Source organism: Halictus rubicundus, chromosome 18, assembly GCF_050948215.1.
Source record: "Halictus rubicundus isolate RS-2024b chromosome 18, iyHalRubi1_principal, whole genome shotgun sequence".
NCBI classification, from domain to species: Eukaryota; Metazoa; Arthropoda; class Insecta; order Hymenoptera; family Halictidae; genus Halictus; species Halictus rubicundus.
In genome coordinates this window covers 4,584,941-4,604,135 of record NC_135166.1, presented here as the reverse complement: position 1 = coordinate 4,604,135, position 19,195 = coordinate 4,584,941, and the positions used below count along the sequence as shown (strand labels likewise).

Genomic DNA, 19,195 nt, shown 5'->3' with positions numbered 1-19,195 from the left:
AAATTAAATACACGTGTAATGGAGATGTCTAGTCGTCAGTGGTCAAACGATTCAAATTGTTTACGCTCTAGGAGCATGGCGGTAAAAACGGGTTAGAGGGCTGAAAGGGGTGTCTCGTCTTATTTTGAGCCATTCATAGATGCGAGTCCTGTTATGTTTAATATGTGCAGAGAAAACAAGGAAGTCCGCCGTACTCGTCGCGACCGATTGATCATCGATTAATTTCCGCTCGAGATATATTTTAAGGGTAACAGGACGGACGAGTGTAAATAAGCTTGAAAAGATCACGGCGCGGTCTCGTTTTCCTTTATGGAAATAGATCCACGATGTTTTCGATCGAGATCGACGGGAGAGGAGAGGAGCAACGGAGTCTGCACCGTGTTTGGCCAGCGATGAAAGTCAATGCGACCGCCTGCATCTGGAGCGGCTGAATACGGCGCTCTGACTACACACACAATACATGCATGCATACACACACACACACACTGGAATATCCGTGGCCCGCGCGCATAAATGTTTCTTACGTTCGAGCGTCCTGGAGACCGAATGTCGGTCACCGACGACGAGTTATTCATCCTCGTAACCTCTTATTAGCTGCTGTATATCATTTGTCGCGCGCCGCTTCTCGACACGTGCGCGGATTTCAATTTTCGGAGTTTCGGAATTTCGCTCGGCGAGCCATAATCGCAAAGAGCTGGACGAAAATTCACGACTCTGTTAATTATAAATTATCAATTACAAATACGGTGTTTACTCGATACATGTCAAAATCACGGGTCTAGCCAGGGACATGTATCGTAGAGGACGTAGAAAAGGACTGCGAAGCCTTAGAAGCTCATGGCCCAGCACGGAGTACACTCCATGGCGGGGGGGATAGTTCTGAGACTTTTATCGGCCAGGCATTTGGGACATATATAGAGTAAGCACTGTAGAACGGTTTAAGAAAGTTTTGGGGACTTTTTTCAATTTTCTAGTATAAGAAACTGCTGTATGAAACTACCCCTATAGGGGCTGTTCCAATCTAAAAATTTGAAACTTTGCCAGAAGTATATTAGTTCGAAATATTTGAACAAAGAATGTGTTATTTGAGCATCGAGCATCTATTTATAAACACATATGTAAACGTTCCATTCATGTCCTACCTCGTAAAGAAAGCAAGCAACTTTTTGTATTGAATATTTTTAGATCCCCGTCAATTTTAAAAATAATTCAGAAAGTGAGGTAGTCAGACCCCATTTTAGGAGGTATTTTCACCCCAAAAACGTAAACATGAAAACGGGCAGCTGTCAAAAATGCGCGTTCGATATTTTTCAAAGGTCTGTACCTGTGCCAAATTTCATTGCAATCTGCAACTCGAATGGCAGAAAGAATGACGCTCGATGCACAGTATCCGATCGGGTGGTGTGAAAAAGATTGTTCTACCATAATAATAACCGTGATAACTTTATCTCAGGGAGAAGTTGTTCGGAATGACGACCTTGGTAACGTATCTCAAGGTCATCGAAAGGAGTACCAACTTCTAGCTTGGTTTGCGCATTGAAAGGAAAGCGTACGGATCGCTCGAAGAGCAGAGACAACGGAATCAAAATGATCAAAGGGGCCGAAACGGAGAAGCGCCGCGCAAGAGAATGAAGAGGAAGCCGATGGCCGAGAGGATCGATGAAGCACCGGGAGCGTCCCGCCGCGTAGTACGCTACTGCGAGCGCAGAGAGCGGACCGATCTATATGCAGCGCATACTTTATATAGCACGGGAGGCCACGTGCAGGGCAGCTTGGTACCTGGGTCACCGGGAGAAGGTCACGGGGTCGGGATTTCAACCTAGGTGCGCGGGCATTTCACGATGCTTCCGTGGGCGTGTATCCGCCGCGTTACAGGTGCAACCGGACGTGATCCGAAACTGCAATCCGAGTCACCCGATACCCGCGTCCCTTTTACGTCATTTCGGAACTATCGTTTTTCCGGGCACATTCGAGCGTAGGAAAATTCTACAAAAATATTGCTATCATTTGTTCCATTCGTTGCCTACCTGTCAGAATAATATCCATAGCTCCGTGTGTGATATCTTCGTAGTTTTAAAACCAATACCGTGACCAATACGATTTTTAAAAAAAACTTGTCTCTTTATTACAATTTTCGCATTTTTACACGTTGATCAGTTTTATGTCCGAGTAAATGAAAAATAAGGTTCGGCGTAAAAGGAAACATCGAGCATTGTAATTTATTTGACACGGACGATTTTAACACTAGAACGACAGGAGCAGTCAAAATGACTGGTTCCTAATTTTTTCTTTTACAATTACCGAAATTGTAAGAATGTTTTCATCGGAAATTGTTTAATGAACCTCTTCGTTGAAGCACATATTACGATAAAAGTTGTATGAAGTCTGAATGGGCACAGTCTTGTCACTGTTACAAAGCAATATACATCAGTCGCATTTATTGCTCGGTCGTTCTAGTGTTAAGTAGATTCGGCAAGCAGTGGTCAGACATAGTCTCGTTTAAGCTTGTAGCATTACTTCGGCAGCATTGTGGACCTATCAACCTCATATCGAAATCGGTGACCATCATTTTGAGTACTTGTTAACATAAAATTTCCATCAATTGCCGAGAGTTTATGAATTTTTTGTACTCAAGGTCACGCGAAGGTGACAGTGTTATAGATGGTTGGATACGTCTTGAGTCTGACACACTGTACATAAAAACCTATAACGTAACCTCAATGATAAGTTACACGAGGCTTCAATTTACTGAAAAAGCAACAACAAAAATATGAAAAAGAACAACGTTCTTTCCAAAAAGAGGTCGAACTCTTCCGGAGTTAAGTAACGTGTCAACTCGATTTAATTGTTCACCTGTCGGAGAGGAGATCGTTTCGGTTGTTTTTCGATAGGTTAGGTTTCCCCTCGAACGATCCAGGATCGTACGGCGTATCTGCCAGCGGGAACAAGAGTGCGCCGAGCTTGAATTGACCTTGTACGTGAATACCATGGCGAAGGTCAGGGGTTCGCGTTTCGAAGCAGGTGAGCCGGTGCACGCTCACGCGCTCCTGGAACCCGCGTGCACACGCCTCGTTGTCACAGGTGCAACGAGCCGTGTCCCACTCTACCTGCGCCGCTCTTCCACTTGCTCCGTGATATATCTGCGAGCAATATATATTCACAATCTCGGCCAAACCGTGGAAACGATCTAATGAGCAACATTTAAACGCCCATCAACAGATTACTCATCTCTGATCGCTATCCACGAAAATTCCTATGAGAACCGCTTCTTAACTTAATGAGACGTCAGCTGTGTTTTTTTTTTCTCTCTTGTCCAGCCCCCTCGTGTCATTGCGCTTCCGGTTGTCTCGTAACAATATGTTTCTTGCGCCTCGCGAAACTGCCGTCCCTTTTAAAACCCCGCCCCTCGTGATTTATTGTACAGCCGCATATTTTCCCTGATGGCTACAGAACCGATAACAACAGAATTTCATATGTCAACAATTTGATAGATTGTGCCATGGAATAATGAGAACCAACTCCAGTACTTAATATTAAAATCAAAATATCTTCTAAAGTTATGATATACGTGAAAAATATACGATTCCATTTAGAAAGAAAACAAAGTTGACCTTCATCTGACCTCCACGCGTTCACGGAGACAAAAGATATGTACATCGGAAAGTGTGCCCTCTGTTTTTCTTTTGTCTGAAACAGTTTTTAGTATCAACCGTTTCGGAGATATTCGACTGCATTGATATAAATGGGACACACTGTATTATTTAAAAAATCCATTTTATTAGGATTACATGTAATAAAACATTGTAATAAAATATTTCTATATTTCTGGCCAGCCTTCCGATGCAAATAGCCCGCCCACTGTGCGTCGCGTTGCACGGTGATCGATTTTTCGAAAAACTGGGACAAATATTAGCACAACTTGAAAGTTTAATTAATTCGCGTACAATAGAATCGAATACACCTGTTATTCCGGTGCGATCTCGACGACCCCGTATATTTAAATTCGGATTCAACGAAACGATGTTAACAATGTTTTATCCTCCGCGGGTCCGAAGAAAGCTAACATTATTTTAACGAGCGATTTATTTTCAAGGAAGACTCGAGTTGAAGTGAAATATTGCGTCGATTTATCCTCGCCGGGGGATGGGGCATGATGTTGAAGATCAGGATTTATGCTCTGCCTCGCGTTTCGCTCGTACAGTTTCTCGGGAAACGGAGATTACGCTTTCGTCGAACCTTCGGAGATTCGCAATGTGCAAAATTAATTAGTTCAATTTGGAGAATGTGGAATCGGGGAAGACTATGGCCGCTCCGTAATATTCTGGAATATATCGCAAAAGATTCCCAGTTATAAATAGTAGAAATTAATCGCTTATCAAGCTGATGAAATTTGAAAATTTGTAGAATTAATTCATTTTTGAAAAAGTGGAATCGGAGAAGAGTATGGCCGCTCCGTAATATTCTGGAATATATCGCAAAAGATTCCCAGTTATAAGCAGTAAAAATTAATCGCTTATCAAGCTAATGAAATTCGAAAGTTTGCAGAATTAATTCATTTTTGAAAAAGTGGAATCGGAGAAGAGTATGGCCGCTCCGTAATATTCAGGAATATATCGCAAAAGATTCCCAGTTATAAGCAGTAAAAATTAATCGCTTATCAAGCTAATGAAATTCGAAAGTTTGCAGAATTAATTCGTTAATCGAAAATCGTTCATTAATTCGAAAATTTGCAAAATTAATTAATTCAATTTTGAGAAAGTGGAATCGGAGGAGTCTATTTCCGAAGTACTCTTTAATATTCTGAAATATATCGTAAAAGGTTGTCAGAAATGAAGGGTAAAAATTAATCGCTCATCAAGCTAATGTAATTTGAAAATTTGCAAGATTAAGTCGATAAGATTTGCAAGTCGTGTATAACTGTAGATGTAGATGGAGACGACTACAGTTAAAACAACTGGTACTGATTGTCCAAGATTAGAATAATTTCAAAATAAATATTGTACCTCCATGAAGTACCAAAATACAAAATTGACTTATAAACCTACAGACGTGCAGCTGCCAAAATCGACATTGCCCATTTAAGGTCACTTTTCAGCGTTCATCCTACACCGACGACTTACAGATTCGTTATGATTCAATTCACCAAGAAATCGCAGACACCCTGTAGCGAACGAAACAGTAGCCAAATCTTCAACGTCCCCTGGGGACCCCGTCTGCGGATTAACGTTGGAGGACTCGAGCGCGCCTTAAGTCCGCCGGATCTTCTCCTAAGTGTTTCCGAATGCAAATCCTTGAGGCACGTTTTGATCCTCGCGCAGGAAATCCTGGGCCGACACGAGCTGGTAAATCTGCGCAAAGCTGACCGGGCATTTCGTTGCGTGGAATTTATTCGGCTCCTTCTCATAAACGGTCACCGGTCTGTCTCCTCCATCTTGAAACACTGCTATTTTTACCACGACCGTGGAAAGTCAACGCCGCGCTCTCGCGAACCCCTCCGCGTTTGTCTCTCCACTTATCCCCGGTCGATTTATCAACGTGCCCGGCCAGACATCCGGTCGTCTCTTATCGGACACGTCGAATCCTCTGAAACGTCGCGAGCGACCTTTCCTCTGACCGCCAATCCTGTCCGCGATCTGCGACCGATCCGTCGATCGATCCCCGATCGAGCTGCTGCGCCTTTCCCGAGAGAGAACAAAGTTGCTTCTCCTTTCTCTCTCTCTAATTTATTCAATGTTAACGCATCGAGGCTGTGCGACTTAAAACATGATCCGAAGCATCAGGAACAATTACACAACTGTTCCAATGAAATTAATGAGTATTGAAGAAATTAATGGGAGACATATTCACGATTTTCTCGTTGAAGGTCACATGAAGGTCAACGTATCGCAGATTGTTGAATTTGTTTCCTTATGAGCTATAAGGCGGTTGTAATGAAAATATGAGTTAGAAAGACTTCGGTGAGCTTTAAATCTCGGACAAAGTGACCTTGAGAAAATTTCCCCCTCCCCACTCTAATTCCCCCTCTATTCCCCACGCTTCCGCCACGGCCCGGTCACGTGACGGGTTTCGTCACTGTCGTGCAGAGAGGGGGTAACTTTTTCCCCTCAATTCGTGCTCCCTCCCCTCATCTCGCGACACAGGTCCTCCTTGTATAGTCGCCGGATCAAGACTTGCTCCCCTACTGTAATTTCCACTTTTACTACCGCTAATTACTAGCGAATTCGGAATTATCTCGGAATTTACGAACTCAAATGAAAGCGGAAAGCAAAAACCGGTACAGAGGTCGGTCCCGAGGCACAGTTTCTCTCATCTTCTCGCGTTCCCCCTTCTTCGTTTGCCGGCGGACGCTAACAAACTTAGTCAACGAACGTCAACGAGCTTGCGTAACAACGATGGACGTCCGCTCGTTCGAAGGTAAGAAGGTCGTTAATCACGAACCGTGGCCGACCTTTCGCCTGCGGAACGGTTAAGGACGAAGATTTCAATTGCCCTGGGACCGGAGATCATTGTTCGTCAACGTGTCACGAATTTCCCTTTCGGGAATGGGACGAAATTGATTCTGATGCATCAATCTCCGGGACACACGACAAACTTTGTGTCCGTACCACGCTGCTTGAAGTTTCCGTAAAGCCACCGTGTATTTTTGAGAAATTTTCAAAAAATATATACACCCTTTATTTCAAGGAAAACGGAAAAATATAATTTAGAAAAGAAGAACGCGAATATTGGCGGCTTTGTTAACAAGGTTTACAATAACGTAATAATTGTCACGAAATTAATGAAAAATCGAAACGAAAAATTTTTTTCATACATTTTGAGGTCGCCTACTCGTGTACCAACAAGTTTTCCTCCGATAATACAGATACTTTATATAAAAAAAAATCTCAAGTCACCTATTTTCGACTTGTTAAACGAGAGAGTCCCCCTTTAAAGGTGAAATTCCGAGGGAACAACTTTTACCGCTTTATTCGGCCCACCCAGTATAGACGCGCCGTTGTCCTTGAAGGGGTTAAAGATATTATGTTCAGCGACAGAAAGCTTTGGGAGCGGGAAGAAAAACTTGGGCGAAGAAAAAATGTCCCTGGTCCTCGCCTCGTCGCGGGACAGACCTTGAAACTCGAATAGCACTCGGGCAACTTCTGTCTGGCTGTGTGGAGGGAACACAATACCGTCATCAATTGTTCGGTGACGTAACGTTCACAAAGTGTTTAGACTGTGCCGGCGTGTGGGGCTTTCTGGCGACGATTGTTGCGCCGAGACAATGCAAAGGTCGTGTGTTCTTTCGTGGCGAAACTCGTCTCGGGCCGGCTCGGGACCCGGCCCGCATCGGACACCGGCTACGTGATCGAAACGTGCTTGTCAGAGTGGCGCGATCATCGTACCGCTACGATTCCGTGTACCGATGCATGCGTCCACGTAATAGACACGTCTAATCGGTCAGTAGCCACGTCGCCGATGCCTGGCAACGTGACTGACATCGACGATCGCTTCCTGTAACGCTTCGCTCCGCCATTGTCCACGAAAGACGCCAGCCTATTGCATCGGGAGCACCGATCATTGTCTTGTCATTGTCACGACAAGCGCGCGTTCGTCATTCGAAGGGAATGTTTATGGAAACATTCTCGAATTCCATACGAATAAATTGTGTGGAATTTGAATAAAATATTAAATTCCGACGATTACGAAATTTTTATTCTTCAGTTTTCTACATTACACCCCCCCCCCCCCACCCTTTTAGCTATAAATTTTTGGTTAACACTCAATTTACGGGACCCGTCGAAATGACGGATTCTAATATTTTTAAATTGCGAATATTGAGATTGTAAAAATCCAAGCATGAGCAATTATTTAACAAATTGATTTCTTTGGGTATACATTATTTAAAAAATGGCTACAAATTTTGATCGATACATTCATCTTATTTTTATAAAGTAATGTAAAATAGCAGTAATGTAATATAGCAGAATAACCTAGAATATACCAGAATATACTAGAATATAGCAGAATACACTAGAATGTATAAGAATATACTTGAATATAGCAGAATACACTAGAATATATAAGAATATACTTGAATATAGCAGAATACACTAGAATATATCAGAACATACTTGAATAAACTAGAATATAGCAGAATACCCTAGAATATACCAGAATATACTTGAATATACTAGAATAGATTCTTTGGGTATATATTATTTAAAAAATGGCTACAAATTTTCATAGATTCATTCATGTTATTTTTATAAAGTAATGTAAAATAGTCATTTCTAGTGCTCCGTAAACCTAGTGTTAGTTAATCTTGCGTACTATAATCTTTGTAAATAACATCAGAAACACTCCTAACCAGACACCGGATGTTTGTGCGCGACAAGTAGTTATGAATGCACGTATAAATACCGTGTAATAGTAAATATTAATTTTGCAATTACTCTGACTCGTGAGCACTAGATTTACTGCTATAAGTTAATAATATTTGTGTGTTAAAATTGTCATATTTTCTACTCTTACTGTATAGGTTTAGACAGAAGTTTAGAAGTTTATGTTTGTTGAATCGATTAGAATTATATTGCATATTTCATACGCGGTTAACATAATATTTTCTCGAGCTCTGGCAAAAAGGGCAATAGATCCTGCATGTGGGAAATTACGCTGCGAGAGCGAAGGGCGTGGCAAAGAGGATGGAAATGGGCGTGGCAGCTGGGCGCGTGGTGGGAGGGATAACCCAGTAACCTTGAACCGAATGTTTCCCAACGATTCGATGGAAATGCGACATTCGAAGTCGTTAATCCACTTTTCACGAAGTCGGAATAAAATACGTGCTACATTTCGTGGAGTCGGTTAAACGGACGCGTCGCGTCGCGCCGCGTCGCGTGGCATACGATCCGCGCGCGCGTTAATCAACGAGCTCACCGGGGGACTCATTAAACGCGTTAGCTCGCGCGTGTACCAGTTCGATTATCTAAGCTCGCTTTCATCGCGTCCCGCCGTTGAATTCAATGCGAATGAATGAACGGAGGAAATCGGCGGCGGTGCCACGCTCTCAGATCCGCGCGCGAGATAAGTTCGCGCGCACGAACGATTTCGAAACGGCGGAGTCCGATTCACAGGCTTTTGTATTAGAAATCTGCCGTCGACGGTTCACTCGCAAACTGTGAACCAGAAGTTCCTATTTCACGCGTGTACACATGTAACAAGTGAATCCAGATCGTGATTTGAAGTCTTTACTCGATATATGTCCAAAACGCGGGTCTAGCCAGGGACATACATCGGCCAGGAGATGCTATTCTTTCACTATTCTATTCAGGCCGAACGTGGAAGAGGACAGCGAAGCTCTAAACGTCTCGGTAAACAAACATGTCCTACACGATGCATGTCCAAACCGCGGGTCTGGCTGGGACAAGTATCGTGTAGAATATAGTACTACCCGTATTATGCTACAGTCCTCGGCTGCCGAGGCCGCTCGAGCTTTGGGAGCCTTCACGAGGTATACCCCGCGGCAGTGGGGACAATTCTGGGACGTTTAGGCATTTGGGACATATATCGAGTAAACTTGTCATGAAGCGAAACCGCCGCGACTCGATACTGTCAGTAAACTGTGTAAGTGTTTGTTTGCGATAGTTTCTGCGTAATCGTAGATCAAAATCGAATTGTTACTGGTTCAGCCCCGTTTAGAGAGAGCGTAGCGGATGTGTTCGGTGAAATTAGCAAGCGGATTACGGATGTTCGTTCATTTTTAAAACGGCGTCGTTAATCTCGTTCGATCGGCCGACAGTGTGCCCGGAAAACACGGCAGCCGGGATCGCTAATTAAACGAGCGTCTGGTCGGCGGGGAACGCGTGGTTGCGCAAAAGCGTGGCCGAGCGACACCCACGCGGCTCGGCTGGAAGGTGCGCAAGCCTAATCTAATGCGGGGCAGAGGTGTGCGCGAGCATGAGAGCGACAACGGTGAGGCTGCGCTTCACGGCTGGTTCGCATCGGTGCCAAGGTTGCGTTCGTGCTGGTGTACGGTTTAACCGAGGCAGCGCTCAACGTTCTGGAGTCTGCCGCGATCCTTGCGAGCAACGTGCTCGAGCACATGGGCGGGGACCGGAGTTAGGCACTATTTTAATCAAATTTTATTTGTTATTCGTCGTTCGTTCATTCCTCATTCGCTTTTTGCCGAATGGCGAGTTTGTTCGGTTCAAATTGAGTGTACACTCGTATTGAATCTACATTTCTTAACCCCTTAACGCACAGTTTTTTTGAAAAAAAAAACCGGCCAAAAAAAATCAATTTTTGATACACTGCGCTTTTGTTCCATGGAAAAAGGCTATATTTTATTCTTGAATGAATAAGTGTTATAGCTTACAATCCCATGTAAATGATAAATATCTCAATTTATTTTATTTATATTTATATCAATTCTCGATTATATTCGAGCGTGAAAAATTATAGCAGCATAAAATACAACGCCGCTCGAATTATCTCGAGTGTGCACAGTTTGGCCTGTTTAGCGCCCTCGAATTAACTCGAGCGTACAAGTTAAGGGGTTGATATGTAGCGAAGAAATTGCAATAATTAGTAATTTTAAATATCTATGTTTATTGCGCTAGCGTTTAACATCGTCGCCAGATTAAGACTTGTCCCCCCACTCTAATCTTCCCCTTCTACCACGTTATTCCCCCACTTTTCGGCGGCGACCATCCCCACCCTTCCGCCACGGGCCGGTCACGTGACCTGACGCGCGCACCTAATTCGCGATTCGTCTGCGCCTGCGCCGAGACTAATGGCAGAGAGACGGTAACCGTACTCCCCTTGATTCGAGTCAATTCCCCTGATCTGGCGACAGTGGTGTTGAAGTCCCATTAATGAGAACAAGTTTCAAAAAAGTGAGCTAGTTTTATTTTTTCCTTAATGTTACCAAACGCGCACCTGCCGAATTATTGGAAACGCCACCACAGTCGCCAAATGAGAATCCTTCTCAAGGACTTGTTTAAGGAATTAAAAATTCAATGAAAAAATTATGTATAACAGGGCACACTGTACTGAGTAAAAACGCGTTAGTAAACATAGGTCGAGAGGTCAACCGTTTCTGTAACATAAACATTTCTGTATCAAGAACGACTTACTGGCCATCATCGACGGTTGTCATCAATGCTCGATTATGATACTGATTTCGATTCGCATGCGATGGAAGCCGGTAAGTCAATCTAGACGACAACGTACGAAACTGTTTATATCTCAGAAACGACCTTGACCTTTCGACCTATGTTTAAGGCTATTTCACCCGGTACAGCGTGTCCTACGTACCGTGTAAATATCGAATGGTTTTTTCCTAACACCCTGTATGTTCAAAAAGATTTGTTCAATGTTTCCTTAGTTTAAAAAAATACATCATAAAAATAGTTATTACTCTGCTCTTTCAATCAACGTTTCTCTAACATGCGTGTGCGCTCAATGTTGCGACTAGCTGTACCTCGGTGAGACTAAAATGTCGACTAGTAGGGGTTATCGGTGAGAACATATGTCGACGAAATGGCGTCTACGTAAACATTGCCGAGGAAGTATGTGTCAGTCGGGTCACACGGACCCGTATAAAATGTACCATGCTTTTCCTTTAAACGTACGACTACACGAAGCGTCCTATACTTGGTAAGAATGTCCTATACTTTATAAGAACAAGCATTCGCCTAGAGGGGGTGGGGAGTGGGGGTGTAACAAAGACATAAAAACCGTTTCGAGACGTCAGTTGTTCGGGTTCGGTCGAAGGTCTCCGAATCGGGAACCGCGGAAAGGAAGCGAGATCGCAGGCCGATAATCGCGAAATTTCCAACAGAGAGCCGGCCGGCCAGTGTAATTACACAGGTAAAAAAGAAGAGAAGGTGGAAACAGAACGATGGAAACGCGTTTGCGTGGGGCCTCGTGTTGCTCGGCAATAGGGGCACGCGATAACGCTCGAAAACGCTCGTAAATTGCGGGTAGCGGGCGTAGATAACAAAGCGCATTGGCGTGACCTTCTCCCAGCCAGTCGCTTTTGAAGCCGCGACTGATAACGTGTGCGCAAGCGCCATGCGTCCTGCTCCCGCAAATTACACCATTCAGGTTTCAATAGCCGACCTTCACCCTACGAGCATCGGAACAACGTCGCGCGACAGTTTTCCTGTGTCAGGTTTCACATCGAAAGCGCCTGATTTCCAAACCAACGCGCCAGTTCACGAAATATTCACGAAAGTATCGATACATGCGAGAAATTCGGGACCGAATCGTCACTTGTATCGGGTACAGGCAGAACCAGTGAATTCTCGATATATGTCAGCAACACGGGTCTCGATGTCGTTTATCCTCCAGGAGTATTCCACCGCTAGAACCACTATTTTGATCCCCGTCGAAAGTAGAAAAAGACGACCGAGAAAAGTCGCCGAGGAGTGTCAACACATTCGTCCTATATTTTATTAGTCAAAGTCACTGCGGCAAACGCTGTCGACGTGGTCCTACTATTCTTACTATTCCTACTATCCCCCACGGGGTATATCCCGCGATAGTGGGGATAATTCTGCGACATTTATCGGCCATGCCTGGGCGACATATATAGAGAATTCACTGTACTTGATTTCCCACCTATCGGTGAAAGAATACTAATCCAGTAATGACAATTTTTTGGTTGTGATCGCTCTTCTATGAAACCTTTACTATCATATTTGTGACTTTTTTTTTCTGATTCAGATACAGAGTTTTCTCGATATATGTCCACAACACGGGTCCACCCAGGGACATACATATACATGGTGATACGTAGCGTGCTGCTCTAGCCAAGAAAATAGTGCATACACCACATTTGCTTATAATCTTCGCAAAAAAGATTAATTGTAAATAAACATGGAGGAAAAAGAGTATTATTCTCATTTCTTTGACTGAGTAGCTTGTGATATAACGAAGATTCATGATTTTGGAACCAAGTCATGATTTCGGACTTTTTCCTCGTCGTATTATTGGTAGACAGGCCACCGTGCGACGCGTCTCGAATAATTACGTCGATTCTGGGTCAGAAACCTAGAAAAGGTGATGAGTGCCGCGGCAATCGTCTGTCCAGGTAAATCGTCCAGAAACTCGATCCTCTAATTACCTCGGGTCGAGCAAAGAAACTGTAGCGGCGTTGTGTTTCGAATTAGCACGCCCACACATTACGGTGGAATTACAGCGAAGATAGTTCGGAGGACTGTGAATAGATAAGCCGGAAACCTTGAGATTTCCGCTAATTGACTGTCTAGCACCGCTATGCTAATTGTTCGCACGTTTCGGTCTCGTTCATGTATCTTGCGGCGAGCTGAAATTCGCTGTACACAACGTAATTCCCGGCCGGTATCGATTTTAATCAGCAAGGACGCTCATGAACGCCGTAATTATGGATACGCACGTCGAGCGACAAGATTATCGTCGCGCACAATTTGCCTGGCGCTATTGTCACAGACGTGCAAACATTTCCGAAACGTTCTTTATATTAATTTTTCACTTTCCCAATTTGCATTGCGTCTCCTCAAGCCTGACGATCGCACACAGCGCATCAATTAATCTTCCGCACTTCTACACAATGCTGTGTCTATACCCATAAAATGTTACATCTGTGTCTACAGAATACTTACACTCCAATGAATAATTTAGTTTTCTTTAGAACAATTCATTTTCTTCGGTAATCTTCGATTAAAAATGCGAAAATAAAAGCAGAAGGTGCTACATTCAATGTACACGGTGTGGCGAACGTAGAGAAAGATAGCGATCGAAAGAGAAAGAGCAAACATTAAAGCACTCGTGCCAGCTCAGACTTTTAAATTCGAAAATCAAAATTCCATATTTTTGGTTTTCCGTTACTGAAACTTTCATCGACGTGTTCGTCTCGTTTTTCTGATTAAATCGACACCAAACACGATATAATTACGATCATAATTGTGTAACAAGCGATTCAATAATTTTCGGACAATTACGGCAGAGGTACACGAATTCTTAATTTCGCTTGTTACACAAGTAATTGTGATTGCAACTATATCGTGTTTGGTGTCATTCTAGTCAGAAAAAAGAGACGAATGAGACGGTAGAAGTTTCATAAAAAAAAAAAAATATGAAATTAGAAAAGTTGCAATCTTTTGCTCCGCTGCGTTAGTGTTAGTACTCGGCCTCTCGGCAGTGCGTGTACCGCTTCATTGGTTCCAAGGGGGACCCCAGCGGTGGGGGTAAAATATTGACAGTTACGGTAGAGGCCTTCGCGACAGTTACGGAGAGAGTACTGTGGTAAGAAAATTCTCTTCGAATATCTGGGGAACTTGTAATTTCCGCCAAAAAAAGAAATCATATTAACACGTCGAAACGAATAGAATGATGGGTACCAAATGATTAGGGGAGGGTAATAGTTCAGTCTTTTCATGAATCGCACAGATTGATCGATTGTTTGACAAAGTTGATGATAAACGTCGAATCGAAGGATTGTAAGTAAAAATGAAATACATACAAGTATTGCCTCGCGACCAATGCTGGGCCTGAGTTCCCTGGATGATGGCGGTAACCGACATCATCGGCTTCTCCTTCTTCATCATCCTGGTCGTCTTGATCTTTCGATGTTCGCTCGTCACTTTTACTCCTCTCGCTGCGCGTACCGTTCACCAACGGGATACACACACCCACACACACACGCACACGTTCAATCGGACCGCGAGCGACACTCACGTCGCGTCATTTCGAAAACGGAAAACGAACGACCAGTCGGTTTCCCGTGTCTTCTACACACCTTTTGGTACCGTTTTGGTATCGTCCACTGCGCCTCTCTTTGGTCGGTTCGTCGGTTCCCAAATTCTCTAAGATTTCGAACAAGCCTTCAATTTATTTAAATGTATAATACAAGGTGTCCCATGTTTACAATTCCCGGGTCAAATATCTCAAAATGTATGGATGATATGAAAAATTGTTTTAGGTAGAAGTTGTACGGTTCGGTGAGCTGTAATTTGTTCGACCTTGAGATGACCTCTGAAGCTACACTTCTATTTAAAACATTTTCTCCCATTCTTCATATTTTCCCTGGGAATTTAAAATAGGACACTCTGCACCAGGTGGAAAAATTGTAGCACAATTACGCAGACGATTCTACGTGAAAATATAAACAAAAAATTTGCAATAAAATTTTGTTATCGGGGGACTCGTTTTCGAAACGACCGGAGCTGAAGTCCGCCGACTAGGCACGGTACTGGCAAATGTACAAATTTATTAATGAGCTCTTATATTCTTTATACATTAAAATTATGAGATCTTATAGTGCAAATGTTTCATATAGAATAATTTCCGGTTGTGCTACGATTTTCGATCCACCATCTATAAAGCCAGAGTATCGAAGAAAACATTGCGCAGATAATGTACAGAAAATCAACAATCTGAACTGTTACGGGTCGCCGGAGACCCAACGTTGCCAGCTAGGGGTTAATATTGTTACAAGCATTTTTTGAATATGAAAGTAATTTCTTGGTGAAATTCCCGTTTAATTAGAATCCTTTTCGAATAACAGCGGTGCTGTTTCTTTCTAAATGATAAATTAGCTGGAATATTGCATTTCGAAAAGAATCCGAAGAAATAAATTGGGCCAGTTAAGGGTTAATTGAAGGTGGTCGATGCGCGATATTTTCTGGAACACTCTGGTCTATAAAAAGATATTATTAAGCGTATCGTATTCGGAACGAAGGTTCCAAAGACACGATAAAGTGAATGTTAACGATCCCCGATCCCCGATCCCCGAGGGAGTGGGATTGAAACGCGTCCAGGAACCGAGGATACAGGGTCGAAAGAAAGGGAAACGGAGCCGGTTATATGGGAGATCAAACGAATCTCGCGACGAGCGGTGACTGGCCGCAATATTTTATCGGTTTTTACGCGTTGCGGGGCTGCTGAAGAAAAGCCCGAGTTATCTGTCGGGAGTTCTCCTTAAAATTCGTGGGAGGAACGACGCTGGTCCCATAGGAATCGCCAAGTTATCGGGACCAGACCACGAAGACGGATGTTCTAGGTTCGTCGGCTGACAGGCACGAGAACGTTTCCTAAAACGAGGCCGTCGGAATCGGTAAAAACTAACCCGAGACGAGAATTTTTATCGATGCAAATTCGAAAACATCGTAGCGGAGGCCGAGCATGGTTGCCGCACGGATAGGTTGTCGCAAACGCTATAACACAGAAACAGTGGACGGTCGAAATTTATTCGTAGCTCAGAATCTGGCGTGGATATACTGTCGCCTCTCCTCAATACAGTGTTTATTTTATATATGTCCGAAATGCCTAGCAGATAAAAGTCCCAGACCCATCCCCACTACCCCGGTTTACCCCCGCGAAGGACCCCAAAGCTCGGTGGCCTCGGTAGTACAACATTCTACACGATAATTGGCACATACAGACCCGTGTCTTGGACATGCATCGTGTAGGACGTGTATGTTGACAAACTTCTGCCAAAAAGGGTCATCTACTAATTTTACGGTGGCAAACAACGCAGTCATAAACAAACGTACACGCAGACGGTGAATTCAAATTAGGAAAATTTTTTCGCGGATCCTGTCATTTCCGAGAGAATCGAGTTGGAAGTTTGGCCATGCATATTCAACCGATTTTGCCTATTGCGTGCGCGGGTGCATCATGGTCGAGCAAAGTTCCAACGCTAATTTATTCAGAAACGAAGCTTCGCACGGAGAAATGACGCTGCACGCTCCCGACTCATTTCTTCGTGTGGACTCGGGCGTTACGTTCCGTTTTCCAAAATGGAATGACTCAGGTTTTACGCTTGCTTTTCATAAAATGGTAATATATTCTGAATAAAAAAGTACTGCGACACATTTGTCCTAAAACGTGCCCGAGATAATTTGACTTTATTCGTGCTAATTGATGTACCGTCGGTTCGGATAATCGAGGTTCTACTGTATCGTAAATTAAGCGAGCAAATACGATTGAAATTGTATCGTGTTTGGTGTCGTTTTAATCAGAACGACGTTACGAGCGTGAGAAATGAATAATTGAGAGTAATAAGAGTTTTGGTTTTTGGACCGGCTTTAGTGACGACACATTCGTCACGAATACCGTGCGCATCTCTTTCGCGTGTGTCGAGACGTTTCTACATCGACGATTTCCATAGGAATCGGCGAGAAAAAAGCCAGCGATGAAAGGAATCGAGAGAGGTTCGCCGGCGATTTCCTCGTGAGAGAAGAAACTGCAAGTTAACTGGAATGTCTGCATTGGTAGTTATGGAGCGGCGACCTTGACCACAGGCGTGTAGGTAGAAAATGCGATTGCCTTGTCCGAGGGACGGCGGGACGCGACGGAACGGGAGGGGACCGGGCTGGACGCGCAACCGAGCCGGAGAAACAATGCTTACGTAACGCGAGCAATTATGCAAAATGCAACTATGTCCACGTGCGCATGTACCAGCCTCGGTGCATCTCCTATTCTCTGGCGGTCTCGTCGCGTGCATCCGCCTGGCGATTGCTCGGAACGCCGCCGCCGGCCACGGCAATGACAGTGTGTCACTTATCCGTGCCGCGAAACCCGAGAAATCGTTACGTAAAATCTGCTTTCTAATCGGCTGGAACAGTGTTCTGCAACCGGTAATCCGCGGGACCGACGTTCGAATACAGTATCTACTCGATTCTTGTCCAAAGTGTGGGTCTGGCCACGGACAATTATCGGATAGAAGATACTATTCCTTGATCCACTGTAGAAAAGGACAGCGACGTTCTAGCTATATACCCCGCGGCAGTGGGGATAGTTCTGTGACAATTATAGGCTAGACATTTCGGACATTTATCGAGTAGAGACTATACCTCCGAAAAATAGCAATGCTGTTCTTTCTCGTGCATTCATGACTTATTAAGGCGTAGTAAGTTATTAAAGCGAAGAGTTTTTGTGGTACACTCTTAAGCAGTTCGCTGATTAGTGATTTTTATATGTTGTAAAGAAATTAATGCCTTTTGCATTAACGTTCGCAAACACAATGATGTACAACTTCTTTCAGAATCTATGATGTTTTGATCCATCGTACGACCAATTGTGCGCAAAGTTTGAAGATTTTTAAAAAGTTATTAGTTGTTAAAGGGTGTCCACTGAATTTTGTTCGCCGACCGTAGTGTCAGAAAGATTGAAGATGTGTGTGCTAGAAGACGAGATCGGAATCGTCGGGAGCGTCGGCGTCGCGACGCCCTCGCGCAATTTCATTTCGTCCCCTTCGACCTGATCGATTCTACACGGTGATCGATCATCCGACCCGGCGGATGCGACGGAAACACCATTTATTATGGCGATCCATCTTTGCAGATACGATTGTGAGCATTCGAGCGCGGTTTCAGCTCGGCGGCTCGTTTAGATTCGCGTCATTGCAATTTGGAGGAAAGGAGAAGCAACTTGCAAGGAGACCTAATTGATCAACTTTCATTGCAGCGTACAAGGTCCTGCTGATCCCATCGCGCATTTACCATAACAGTAACATCGCTTGTGACGTTCCTTTTTGGAACGACTTTGAACGGTCTGAATTGTTATGGTTTAAAAATTGTAAGGGAATATTAATTCTCGATGGTTTTACAAGTTTTAATATGAAGAAGAAGCATGTATATTAGCAACACTGAATAATATTTTTATTTTATTTCTACCACGACGAATCTTGTAGTCCATGAAAGAAATATAGTGTCTCTACTCGATATATGTCCAAAACGAACACTATGATCAATATGTGCCAATTTTGAAAGACAATATTCTCCGATTTGTGTGCAATAGTATACTTCCAGGAATTCTCGGTTGCCTTCTTTTTCCAGTTCGCCGCTAAACGAGTTAGGCGGTGAAACGAGAAACACAAATTACATCGCAAACTTTTAACTTCGATGAAACTTTGTACTCTAGTGAAACAGCAGAGAATAAGAGATGCGGCATTATCAAAGAAGTAAATTTTAATACAAAAACAGCCGCACACATTTTAAATTAAAATTTTTGTGTTTTTCCGAGGTTTTCATTTTTTGCAACCACGGTTTGCGACTAAAAATTCGGTAAAAATTCTCGAATATGTGGTTCGATATGCCAAATATGTAAGATTTTTTTTAGAATTTTCAGATGCGATTAAACTGAGAAAAAGGGCAGAAACTTGGTTTTCCTTTGCTCCCCGTAACTACCCTTACAGACGAGGTACAGGGCTGAAACTTGACAGAAAGGGTGT

General features: G+C 43.5%; 2 protein-coding genes across 7 annotated transcripts in view; both read right to left on the bottom strand.

Moving 5' to 3' along the window:
- The window catches only part of LOC143362762 (uncharacterized), a 174,187-nt gene that overhangs the window by 38,723 nt on the left and 116,269 nt on the right, over positions 1-19,195 (bottom strand). The gene's annotated exons all lie outside the window — the stretch shown is intronic.
- The window catches only part of Usp (retinoid X receptor ultraspiracle), an 83,059-nt gene that overhangs the window by 33,520 nt on the left and 30,344 nt on the right, over positions 1-19,195 (bottom strand). For 4 of the 6 annotated variants that reach the window (XM_076803169.1, XM_076803171.1, XM_076803173.1 and 1 more), the window contains exon 2: positions 14,483-14,825. The exons of 1 other annotated variant lie outside the window; for it this stretch is intronic. In XM_076803169.1, coding sequence (XP_076659284.1) covers positions 14,483-14,567 — 85 coding nt within the window. In that variant the 5' untranslated portion in view covers positions 14,568-14,825. The remainder of the gene's footprint in view (positions 1-14,482; positions 14,826-19,195) is intronic. One more of the 6 variants, XM_076803170.1, reaches the window with a different exon arrangement.